The sequence below is a fragment of the Stomoxys calcitrans genome, chromosome 2 (genome assembly GCF_963082655.1).
Source record: "Stomoxys calcitrans chromosome 2, idStoCalc2.1, whole genome shotgun sequence".
In the NCBI taxonomy this organism is placed as follows: domain Eukaryota; kingdom Metazoa; phylum Arthropoda; class Insecta; order Diptera; family Muscidae; genus Stomoxys; species Stomoxys calcitrans.
Window position 1 is genome coordinate 186651212 of NC_081553.1, and position 12144 is coordinate 186663355.

The 12144-nt window shown below is 38.0% G+C and overlaps 3 protein-coding genes across 3 annotated transcripts; 2 read left to right on the forward strand and 1 right to left on the reverse strand.

Annotated features, from left to right (window-relative positions):
- The first annotated feature begins 227 nt into the window (after nucleotides 1-227).
- LOC106086251 (large ribosomal subunit protein uL29m) lies at nucleotides 228-1370 on the forward strand. Its single transcript, XM_013250840.2, has 4 exons — nucleotides 228-410; nucleotides 472-909; nucleotides 976-1116; nucleotides 1180-1370. The coding sequence occupies exons 1-4, from the start codon at nucleotides 292-294 to the stop codon at nucleotides 1322-1324; spliced, it is 843 nt and encodes a 280-aa protein (XP_013106294.2). The 5' UTR covers nucleotides 228-291; the 3' UTR covers nucleotides 1325-1370.
- On the reverse strand, nucleotides 1356-3177 carry LOC106086250 (ESF1 homolog). Its single transcript, XM_013250839.2, has 3 exons — nucleotides 3070-3177; nucleotides 2851-3012; nucleotides 1356-2773 (listed from the first exon to the last, which is right to left on the reverse strand). The coding sequence occupies exons 1-3, from the start codon at nucleotides 3097-3099 to the stop codon at nucleotides 1385-1387; spliced, it is 1581 nt and encodes a 526-aa protein (XP_013106293.2). The 5' UTR covers nucleotides 3100-3177; the 3' UTR covers nucleotides 1356-1384.
- Nucleotides 3178-4277: 1100 nt separating this feature from the next.
- On the forward strand, nucleotides 4278-9759 carry LOC106086236 (transcription factor Ouib). The gene is made up of 6 exons (XM_013250816.2): nucleotides 4278-4489; nucleotides 4560-4685; nucleotides 4749-5305; nucleotides 5369-5503; nucleotides 9272-9382; nucleotides 9454-9759. Exons 1-6 carry the CDS (start codon nucleotides 4355-4357, stop codon nucleotides 9635-9637), a joined length of 1248 nt encoding a protein of 415 aa, XP_013106270.2. The 5' UTR covers nucleotides 4278-4354; the 3' UTR covers nucleotides 9638-9759.
- Nucleotides 9760-12144: the final 2385 nt, after the last annotated feature.

Consider the following 12144-nt stretch of genomic DNA (forward strand, 5'->3'; position numbering starts at 1 on the left):
CTCTCCACACACACACGCTCGCCAATCGAAGATAGCGATTTTACCATATGGTTTTTATGTTGTTGTAAAAATGAGAAACCCCTTAAATCATTCAGCCATGATGGCAATATTGATTTTCGTTGCGAAACCTGAACATATTTTCTATTGTTAACCCCCCATTATCGTAACTTCGTACCAGTCCTGGCAACACCACTCTTTTTATACTATGGCAACTCTATAAAAACAGTAATATCAGCTGTCTTTTCTATACATTTCCACATTCGTTGGTCAGGATACCAGTTAGAATCTTGGATGAGAATGTCGGGATTAACCAAATTAGTCAATGTTTCACATGGCGTCAGGATATGCTGTGAATCCCTCGGTAAATTAACGCTTCAAAATTCTTCCAGAAATGTTGGTCAATTGTTGAGGTATGATTAAATGGTTTTTGGCATAGTTTTTATGTAATAATAAGGGAGTTTTCTATTAAAGAATTCATCAAAATACAAGCCCACAAGTGAACATGGGGGCATTAACCTTCGCCGCGCGAAATTTCTCTACAACTCATAGCAGAAGGGATTTAATGCAATTTTTTGACGACCCTAAAAACTGGCCGGAAAATGAGGTTAAGGTGGGCAGAGCTTGGAAATTAGATGAACTCCGTATCAAGTCTAATAAAGAGTTGCACCAGCTGTGGTATATTCTTCTAAAAGAACGCAATATGTTATTGACTATGGAACACGAATGTAATGAGCAAATGGAATTGTTTCCAAGCCCGGAACGTTTGGACAAAGTGAAAATATCTATGAAAAACTTAGAAACTGTCGTTAGGGAACGTAATAAGGCTTATCATTTGCTGGAAACAGGCGAAACTGGTGAACGGCCACAACGATTGATGGCTAACAGTTTGGGTATACGTTTTATGTACAGGTAACTTTTAATAGGATTTTTTTTTGTACATTTCAAGATGATTCTTTAAAATTTCTTAATGTTTAGATCATTGGAGCATGTCTTACCACCTTTTATGAATGTGAAATGGATGAAGACCCGCTCTTTGGGATATGGAGGTCGAGCAGTACGTAAATTTTTGCTTCAGTACCGTGAAAAGCTGTATAATGAGAAACGTAAAGCTAAAAAGTATGTACACTCCAAATGGAACTTCTTTGAACTTTTTTTTAAGTAAATGTTTTATTTTTTCAGTCGTTCTCGGAACGAGGTTATGATGCTACTCCGCCGTAACCCAAATTTGGACGTTGATTTATTGCGAAGCAAATACCCAGATGTCGATATCGATAAGTTGAAGAGTTCAGACAAAGTGCGTGGTCATTATATCCCAAAGATTTGAACTAAGTATTTTGTTATTAAAATGTCTTGTATTTAAGGAAAAAATGTTTAAATTGGCTTTTTATTCATCATTGTCGAAAGATATCTTTTTACCCTGAAAAGCAGTTATAACAGGTTTTAGTTTTTGTTTTGCTGCCCACGAGGGATGTAATGAATCTGTATTTAAATTTTCCGGTTTGGTATCTTTTATTGTTTTACTTTTTTGGCTCATTGCATCGCTACCCCGGGACTCTGCAACACCATCCTCGTTGGTGCCAAAGGTTATCTTCTTACCTTGGAAGTTTGTTATAACCGGCTTCAGTTTCTGCTTGGCTGCCCAAGATGGGTGTAGTTTTTCGTCTTGTTTCTCAAATGTTTTTCTGTTAGGAGGCGTTTTGGTATTATTATTCCTTTGGAAGTTTGTGTCGCTATTCCATTGCAGACGGTTGTTTTTTTGTTTCTCTTCTTGCCATTTTCTTTGTTTTTGCGGATAATTGTCTTTATGGTGACTCGTTTGTCGTTGGGAATATTTATTGGCTGTCTGCTGCAGTTTTCTTTCGCGATATCCATTGTTAGGCTTTTTGCCATTTAATTTAATCATATGCAAGTCTTCTTGGGCTTCATCATTTTTCTCTTCATTATCTTGATTTCGATTTGAAACAGCTGTAGATAAATAGTTTTCTCCTGTCTCTGTAACAAAAAAGGGATCCACAACATGAGTGTCTTCGGCCATTTCTTCTTCGCTCGATTCAAAATTTTGTTGAGGGGAGGATTCAAGTGCTTTCTTTTTATTTTGTACTTTATTTTCCTTAACATCAATCTTCGATTTCTTTTTTAAATTTTCCTTTTCGCGTACTACATTCTGGTAATCCGATTGTATATCGCTTGATTCAAAATTTTGTTGAGGGAAGGATTCAAGTGCTCTCTTTTTATTTTGTACTTTATTTTCCTTAACCTCAATCTTCGGTTTCTTTTTTAAATTATCTCTTTCGCGTACTACATTTTGGTAATCCGATTGTATATTGCTGGGATATTCCTTCGTTTCCTGTTTAATTTCTTTTTGAACATCCTCAATTTTCCAACCACCTACTGTTGAGACATTGCCGTCGGAATCCTTTTCATCTTCGCCCGTAGTTAAACCATCGCAATTCTGCTCCATCCATTCCTGTCGTTTACGTGCAATGGCCTTTTGTTCTTTTAGCTCCATTCTTTTCCGTTTCTTTTCTTCTGTCCTTTGAAATTTTTGTTTTCTTTTGCTACTCTCTTTCAACTCATCCCTCCAAGAACTGTTTGTTGGATCCTCTAGTTTCAATTCCATCATAAAACGTTTTGCTAAACCTTGCATAACTTTATTCATGGCCAGCAGCGCAACTGCCATTTCCTCAGGTGTGGAAAGTCCATTGGTAATGACAGCAGCTGGTGGCCTCTCCAGCAATAATACTGCCTTCATTATATCAACACGCTTAAACTTCTATAATAAGGTCAACAAATTTCAATTTCAATTGGTAGAACATATCGGCATTTGACTAAGTTAATAAAAGCACTTACTTTAAGTTGTTCCATGGTTTCAGTTGATTTATTAATCCTTTCTTTACATTTACTGTCATTCGGCTTTTTTTCCTGTAGATTTTTCAGCTTTCGTATTTTGTGAACGAGTTTATTGATGGTTTGTATTCGAGCCTGTTGTATGCCCTTCTTATTAGATATCACCTAAACAAAAGGAAATTTCAGTAGTTGGGTATGGGAATTTCCTTAATGATATCTTACCATGTTGTTAAATTGCAATTTGTTCAGCATTTTCGCTATTCTAGTATCAGTTTTCTTTGATATTTCAAATGATTAAATTGTTACCAAAAAAATACACACGTTTGTGGTCAGCTGCTTAAAGGGAGGTTCACACTGTAGATAATGACAACAGTTTTATCGACATTGTAAATTTGCACATGAACCCAATGCCCATTAACCCTTGAAAGTCATTCTTATACAATAAAATAGCCGTCACAAGTCGTCGTTTGGACTAAGGATAACTGTCAAGGGTAAAGGAGCAGGGGCAAACCAAGATATATTCATTTACAGGTAGTGGCAGTTGCCACTACAAAATATTGAGTACACTATCTGTCAAAATCAGTGATTAGCACAACTCTGTTGTTGTTGTGTGTAACTAGTTCGCGCCATTCTCCATTGTTTGTGTGTGTTATGGTTCTTAACTGTAATACACACACACAAACAAAACTCGATGACAGATAGTGCACATCGCGAGAAAAAATTGTACTCAGCTGTTTACGGTACACTACCTGGTAATTATGTCATGGGGCAAACTTATCACATATGAATGAGTGCTGTCCGATACAAGTTTAAGCTCAATGATATGGGGAGTTTTTACATGGCAAAGTACTGAAATAGTTTTTTTTTACCTTTGTTTACCTATTGTGTTCTTATATGAGCAAAATGGCTTTGATTAAAAATTTGAATAATCCAATCCAATCTACATTAAACAAAAGAAAACAGCATGGTAATGTACTCACATTTTCTCATTTAGCATATGTATTATAAGCAAATTCTTTATAAACGGTACATCGGGCTACATCAATAATTGGAAAATTCATGTTATTGATGTGTGGCCATGATAGAAGATCTTGTGTACACTTGGTGAATTCCATTGCTGCAATCCGCCATCTCGTCATTATATATGGACCCAGGTAAAATGAGAGAAACACAAACAAAGAAAACATGCAAGAAATGGGGTGGTTTGTTGTGAATGTAATCACAAAACTGACATCTTAATACCGTCAAACTGGCCTGCTGTTTTCAGCTGTACGCCTGAAACCACCTTTTTAAATCCACCGTGCTGTATCATGTAAATGCACATGACAAGCAAAAGCAGATTATGTACTTGAACTCATAGTCGATTATTCAGTTTCTGTCCACCAAAAATCGACCTCGGCTTTTTTTCACATCAAATGTCGAATAATCGATTTTGACAAACGTCAATTGTTTATTGTAAACAATTAATTTCTTGGGCATAATTTAAAGAAATTAACAAATTAACAAAATGCCTGTTCATAAAATGTGTCGTATATGTTTGGCCGAGGATAAAGCTCGAATGGGGATGCAGCCATTGTTCGATGAGAAGAACATACGTTGTGCGGAAATTGTGCAACGCATTGAGGAGTGCGGCGGTATAGTGGTATGCTTGGAACGCTTCACGGATTATGGGCTCTTTTTGACTTTTATACGTTTCTTTTTTGTATTTCTAGTTGAAACACCATGAGGAGTTCCCAACAATGATATGCTTTCAGTGTTTGGACTCACTAAATACATCATACAAATTTCGTTTAATGTGCCAGTCAAGTGAACAGGCATTACTGGACGCAATTGTGAAGGTAGGCATAAATAATTCTTCTGCGTCAGAAAGAAATATAATATACTATTCTTGTATTTTCCAGTCTGAACTTAAAACAGAGCCTATAGAATTTGCTACATCAAGCAATTCAGGTCCAATTAAAACCAAATCAAATGGAGACGATGAAGATGAGAATGAAGAAATGTTCTTCGATCTGCGTTCGGACTTTATTGAGGGACAAGAAGTTGATTTTGATGAATTGGGCGATACCAAGCATGACTATAGTGATAATGATCGAGATGATGATTTTTTTGTTGTAGAAGAGCAAGATCTGGATGAAATAGACGGAGAGGAGCATTTGGATGACAGTGATACAGAGAACGAAGTCGAAAAACTAATTGATGATGATGAATTTGTGCCAATACCAAAAAAGAAAAAATCAAAAACTAACACAAAAGTGGGAAAGAAACCGAGAGCGAAAAATGCCACAAACAAATCATCTGGCGAAAAACCGCAGCCCAAGGTACGTGGACGTAAAAAGAAACCTGAAAACGAATCAGAGTCGAATATTTGCGAGATATGCGGCAACATCTATGCTAAAAGAAGTTTATTAAATATGCACATGAGACGCCATCGATCGGAGAAACCATTTGAATGCGAGTAAGTGGGCTTTGTTTTAAAACGTCCAAAATATTCTTATTTTTTGAATTTTGCCTTTTTCAGAATTTGTGGCAAACAATTTACTTGCCCCTCAGAAATAGGACGGCATATACGAATTCATACTGGTGAAAAACCTTATGTATGCCGCTTCTGTGGTCGGACATTTGCTGACAGGAGTACGAATATAAAACACGAAAGGTAAGAATTAAATAACATTTTTTTTTCAAACTTTTTTTTTTTTTTAATAAGAGAAAAATAGTATCATGGGAATTTAATTTATACATATTAACGTTCGCCTTGGTCGAGACATACAGATATAGGAATAGTCTTTCTTTCAATTGTTTGTTTAGGTTCATCCTTCAGTGTTCGCTTAGGGTTAACTGGTGCCTTAAACGTTAGCTTTAGGTCACTTAGGTTGGAGTGGCGGTCTATTTTTTAAATAGTCTCAGACTTTTTTAATCCATTGTAATACCCCAGTTGCTACAGACAATGTCTCGAGTGGGTATCGATCCCACGACCCCCACACTGGTAATCCGAGCACGCTACTAAATCGTCTAAATGGGCGACCTAAACAACTTCATGTTTTCTCCTTTTACATCCAAGCCCACTTTAGAAGTTTTTAATTTTTCTAAAGACTGCAAACATAGCTCGCTCTGTATGACCCATGATATCGATATAATCGACAGATGGGAAGAATGTAGGCATTATCGGCCAGGAGCTGGTGCGGCACCTCTGTATACTTCCCGGAGCGCCTGCTTTGATTACTTTTGATCTGCGGCATCTAAAAGTTGTAACCGTTTCATTTTCGTACGTGCTATGGCTAAAAACTATGAGTATATTCATACCGACAACTTTCTATGTGAAGGTAGCCATCCTTGTCAAGCTTCTGTAGATGAGCTAGCTCGTTCCGGCCCAAAGGATTGATCGCTGGTGGAATAATAAACCGCCTTGTCATATCGATCATCATAGGCACTTAGTATTTGTGCAAGAGTCGGTGCCGGCCAGACTCTCACTGAGACTCTCAGCTCGCTATCGCTGACTGCCGTTGCACCTACTTGGTATGGAGCATTTCACTATCCACAACCTGTGGACGCGCCCAGTAGGTTGCAGCTAAGCTTCTCGTGACAGTGATGAACGCAACACAGATCGGACCTCAGAGTACCAGCCTGTATAGTGCTCACAGCTATCCCTAATAGTCAGTCAGTCATTCTCAAACGTTAACAGAAGGAATGATAGGAACTCAGTCACATTTTTCGCGACAATGCAGTGACTGATCCAAAGAGATTTACTAGTTTGTTCGGTTAAGTGAGTATACCAAAAGTGATAGGGCTTAGAGAAGAGCCATTTGTTCCATCCTTGATCTTCGACCCCATGACCACCCCTTACAATTAATTATGGACGAAGTATTGGCTTCCAACGGAATCTCTACACTGATGATGAATAACCTTGCTGTACAGGGAGCCGAGTACCTTGCAAAGATCTTTTTATGGTTTCTGATAAATGGGCCTCCGTAGCGGCCAGAAGTTAGCATGTCCGCCTATGACGCTGAAAACATGGGTTCGTATTCTGCTGTGAATATCAGAAAAAATTTTCAGCGATGATTATCCTAATGCTGCGACATTTGTGAGGTACTTTGCCATGTGAAAACTTCTCCCTAAAGAGGTGTTGCACTGCGGCTCGCCGTTCGGACTCCGCTATAAAAAAGAGACCCCATCTCACTGAGCTTAAACTTGAATCGGACGGCACTCATTGATATGTGAGAACTATGTCTCCGTTCCTTAATTGAATGTTTAGGGGCAAATCTGTATAGCATTTGTAAATGGTTAGTGGAATCTTGCTACTGAAGCTAAGAAAGGATTCGTGCAAGGGACAAACGTACTCACCATTTTTCTTAATCTCGCCAATATCTAAGGGGATTCAGGCTCTACTCCACCAAAAACTTATTGGAGAATTTTCAAGTGCTTACCATCAGAATAGCGTCCAATGTCTGGTAAATGCCCGCTACGAAGACCATCGTAGCGCAGAGGTTAGCATTTCCGCCTATCACGCTGAAAGCCTAGGTACACAATTCCATGGCCGCCGGTTATACGTACCGGATTGACCCGATGTAGTTCTTCATCGGCAAGTGCTGCCGCCTCAGGGTATAACACATTGCTACAACAACAACAACAACAATAAATCGGTATCGATAGGAGAGTCTCAGTGAGAGGCCATGTGGCACCGGCTCTTGCTTAAATAATGAGTGCCTATGATGCTCGATACGACAATGCGAGTCATTGGTTTAAATTACCAATGACCATCGTGTTTCCGCGGCGATCCGTCGTATGGACCAGAACTAGGTTCCTCCTATAAGAGCTTGACGAGGATCGCTAACTTTACATGCAAACAACAACAACTATAAAAATTAAGACCCTTATCATTGAGCTTAAACATAAATCGGACATCACTCATTGATATGTGAACAATTTTCGCCTGTTCTTCAACTTCTTTTCGCCTGCTCATGGGCAACTTTGCATTTGCATATTTATATGGAAATGAACAGTGGAATACAGCCACTGAAGCCAAGAAATGATTCGAGCAAGGGACAAACTTACACACCGATTTTTCTTGTCTCCCCAGTGGATAAGACGCTTCAGGCTCTACTCCTCCTAAACCTAGTTAGAGAATTTCCAAGTGATAACCATCTGAATGAATTTCGCAAATGGCTTAGCATATGCTTTATGAACATAATAGCAGAGCAGGACTCAACCAGGTCAAATATATCAAAGTGTCAAACAATACTTCTAAGCTGCAGGAAACCGAATCTGCTATGTAGAAAGACCGAAAGGATATAAGTTATTAAGTTATTGGCGCTTTTAAATAACCAATGGGCACCCTGTTCCCGCGGCGATCGGTCCTTTGGACCGGAACGAGGTTGCTCACCTACAGAAGCTTGACGAGGATCGCCACCTCCACATGAAAATGTGTCTACAACAGCAACAACCGAAAGGGTATTAAAAGTTCAACATAATCAAAAGAAAACTGAAATCTGCCAGTTTATGAGGAAGACTAAGATTGGCCCGTTCAAGGCGCCAGGTTTCCTCCAAAGAGCGATTTCGATATCTTCGAAAGGAAACTGAAGATAGAAACAGGTTATATTAACGCGGGATAATCGAGGCGACGATGGGAAACCTGATTCGATTGGAATCGGTTTCGCATCAAATACCGGTGACTGCACTTGAGGTCGAGTGCAGAACACAGTTGCCAACTGCGAGGTCATCGTTTGACGAAACTCTATTATTGCCATTTGATATTTCATGTTAAATGAATGGCTCACAGGTGGAGAGGAGAACAGCCATGGGCGTCAACATTAAAGACCCAGGGAACGAGTTAAGCTTTCGGCTACTCGAGCATAACACGGTCCTGCCGTAGTCAGTGTCAACTTCAAGACATCGGTAAAGGCGAAGCTTTTTAAGTTGGATCAGCCTGTGTAAAACGAAACCCCTATAGCGAGATTCGAATCGTGGCTAAACGAGGCTTTCACTGAGAGTTAGTAAGAAGGAGAAAATATTGACTTACGGCATCATTATGGTTCACATTAGATTATGCGGACAGAATAGACGGGGCAACTGTTAGCATGTGTAGGGCATGCGGAGACAATGACGAAACGTTGAAGCATTTTCTTCGCCATTGCCCGGCTTTGCGGCTAGTAACCTTAGCAGTTCCTATGTTTATCGACTTAAGGACTTAAGAATGGAAATGGTAGGGGATTTGGAGTTAACATGGAGTTCGTAAAATAGATTTTTTGAGTTTACTTTTCATTGGTTAGAGTGCACAAGAAAACCGATTACTTCCTATTAGGCGTATGCTCGTAGTAGCATGGACGGAATTAAACATACTTCATCTTCTTAACCTAACCTAACCTAACCTAACTATGTATTGATAGTTTTAACGATAATAACCTTTTTATTGTTTCTTTCTTAATAGAATACATACAAATGAACGTCCCTTCACCTGCCAGACATGTGGTAAATCATTTACCTACTCAAATGTTTTGAAAAATCACATGCTAACTCATACCGGAGAAAAGCCATTCCCGTAAGTATTTTCTAGAGAATAGTAATTTATTTACTGCATTTTTTTAACTTATACACCATCAATCTTTGCAGCTGTTTACCTTGCAACAAGACATTTTCACGTAAACATCAGTTGGATCAACATTTAAGCACCATCACACATCAGCAAACAGTTAAAAATTTACTACCCCAAACTGTTCAGGCCCAAGATGGTACTGAATTTAGAGTACAAATAAATGACACTCGTACCCAAACTGTAGAAAGTAATAATGAATAAGTTAAGTGCATATATGTTTGTGCAATCCGTAATATACTTTTGTAGTTTTACATTTCATCTAACATACATACGCATGTATTTCATAGAATAAATAAAATTATTCTCCATTAGACATAAATAAATCCTTTCCTGAGTCCGATTTAATGCCGCATACAAGAATTAAACAGTAGATTTTTCTGATGATATAACCAAAAGACAAGGAATACGAGATACCACAAAATTCTCTTCACCGTGACGTTATACAGGGTAATTTTCAAGATGACGCTGGAAGTGTAAAAATTTCCCTTCAATAACGAACAAGACAAAAAACTTTGTTGGAATTTGATAAAGTTTTCAACTTGTTGACACACAAATGTTGGTCGTTGTTGTCATGGTTCTACGGCTGCGGTTGAGGTTGTAGCTTGGCAGTACTAAGCATCTGTTATGGCTCGTACTATGTTCGTTTTTTTATCATAGAAAACCCCTTTATCGCGATTACTTTTTGAAACATTACGAAAATAACAATGATAAAATAACATTTTTATTAAAATTTTACAATAAGTTATGAGGGAATGGAAATGGAATAAGTTATGAGGGAATACTTAACAAAATCAGCAAGTTTTTTTTTGCTTTAAAATCTATTATCTCAAAAAAATAAACGGCGAAAAATATTGTGAAAAACGAATATAGTACCAGCCTTTAGATTGGCGAACATCCAAAGAGTTTTCCATGTTTTCCTATCAATGTTAGCTGGCACTATTCTTCTAGCTAGAAAGAGAAAACAATCTCCCTTATTCCGGTTGGCGATGGCGTAGTCGAATGTCGAAATTTTTACAAAATGGTATTATGGTTGTCGAAGACGAAAATTCGTTTTAATTTTTGGAATCACATAAGTCGAATTCGGCTGCCACATTTAACGAAAACGATCGATATATAGCTTAATTGCAACTATTGGGTTGCCCAATAAGTAATTGCGGATTTTTCATATAGTCGGCGTTGACAAATTTTTTCACAGCTTGTGACTCTGTAATTGCATTCTTTCTTCTGTCAGTTATCAGCTGTTACTTTTAGCTTGCTTTAGAAAAAAAGTGTAAAGAAGTATATTTGATTAAAGTTCATTCCAAGTTTTATTAAAAATGCATTTACTTTCTTTTAAAAAATCCGCAATTACTTTTTGGGCATCCCAATACATCGCGCCTGTTTGTCGAAAGAGTATGAAACCTACTTTTATATTATTTTTTTATTTACCACAATATTTTTTTATTAGCAAACTGTCGAAAGCGAATAAGCTGCAGAGTATCACGAAATGTGAAATTCGCCTTCGACTACGACTGCTGTCGATTTTCGCCTTCTACAACTCGAATAAGGGTGGACGTTGGTTGTTTCACAAAAGTTGGCTTTCTGGCTAACCGAATTCTTCACAAAGCTTAAAAGCACCACAGCGCAAGTATTTGTTGAAGCTCTATTGCAAATCAACATCCAACAGCATAGAGTTGGTAACAACCATAATATATTAATTTCCAGGAAGTGGCAGTTGCCCAAGAACAAAATATTGAGTGCACTATCTGTCAAAATCAGTGATTAGTTCACCTCTGATTTTGTGTATGTTACTAGTTCGCGCCATTTTTCGGTGTTTGCGCGTGAATAGTCCTTAACTATAATACACTCACAACCAAAACTGGTTGACAAATAGTGCAATTTTTCTTTCTTTTGGTGTGTTGTGGTTCTTAACTATAATACACACACACAATCAAAACTCGTTGACAGATAGTTCACTTTGCGAGAACAAATTGTACTCAGTTGTTTACGGTACACTACTTGGTACCGAACAAGTAACGTACACAAAATCAGAGTGGAAATCGTTGATCAATATTTTGTTGTTAGGCAACTGCCACTAACTGTAAATGAATATATCTTGGTTATAATCCTGTTCTTCGGGTGTCATTTCGATCAACTGCGCCACCATAAGGTTGGTCAAGGGAAGTACTTCATATTTGCACCAATTTTTGAGTTCCCGAACACAGCTAATGTGTGTTCGCGTGCTCAAAAATTTGCACAAATTGTTACTGGAACTCGTTCGAGTACTTTATTTGCCAGCAGAAGAGAGCGGGAGAGAGCGTGAGAGCGAGCACAATTTTGAGTGTTTGGTAATTGAGATCTTGCAAATTTCTACTGGAGGTTTTTTCCCAGCAGAAATTTGCAGCATCGAACAGCTGTTTTATGAAATTCAGCTGGTTAATTCAAATAAAAAGCAAAAGAGTGTAAAGACTGTACTTACTCTCCTGCAAATTTTTACTGGAAAATAAATACTGGAACAGACCTATAACTTTCATATAGCATTTTCATGTTTTCTCAAAACTTCTGGTGTGAAATCACGTACGTTCTTTGAAAATCAGAAATCACCACACAATTTCTTTATTGTTGGTTGGTTGGCTATTGGGTTTGGTATTGAATACGAACAACGAGTTGCAAGCGTTATTAAATAATCTGTGTTCGAGAACTCAAAAATTTGCACAATTTGTTACTGG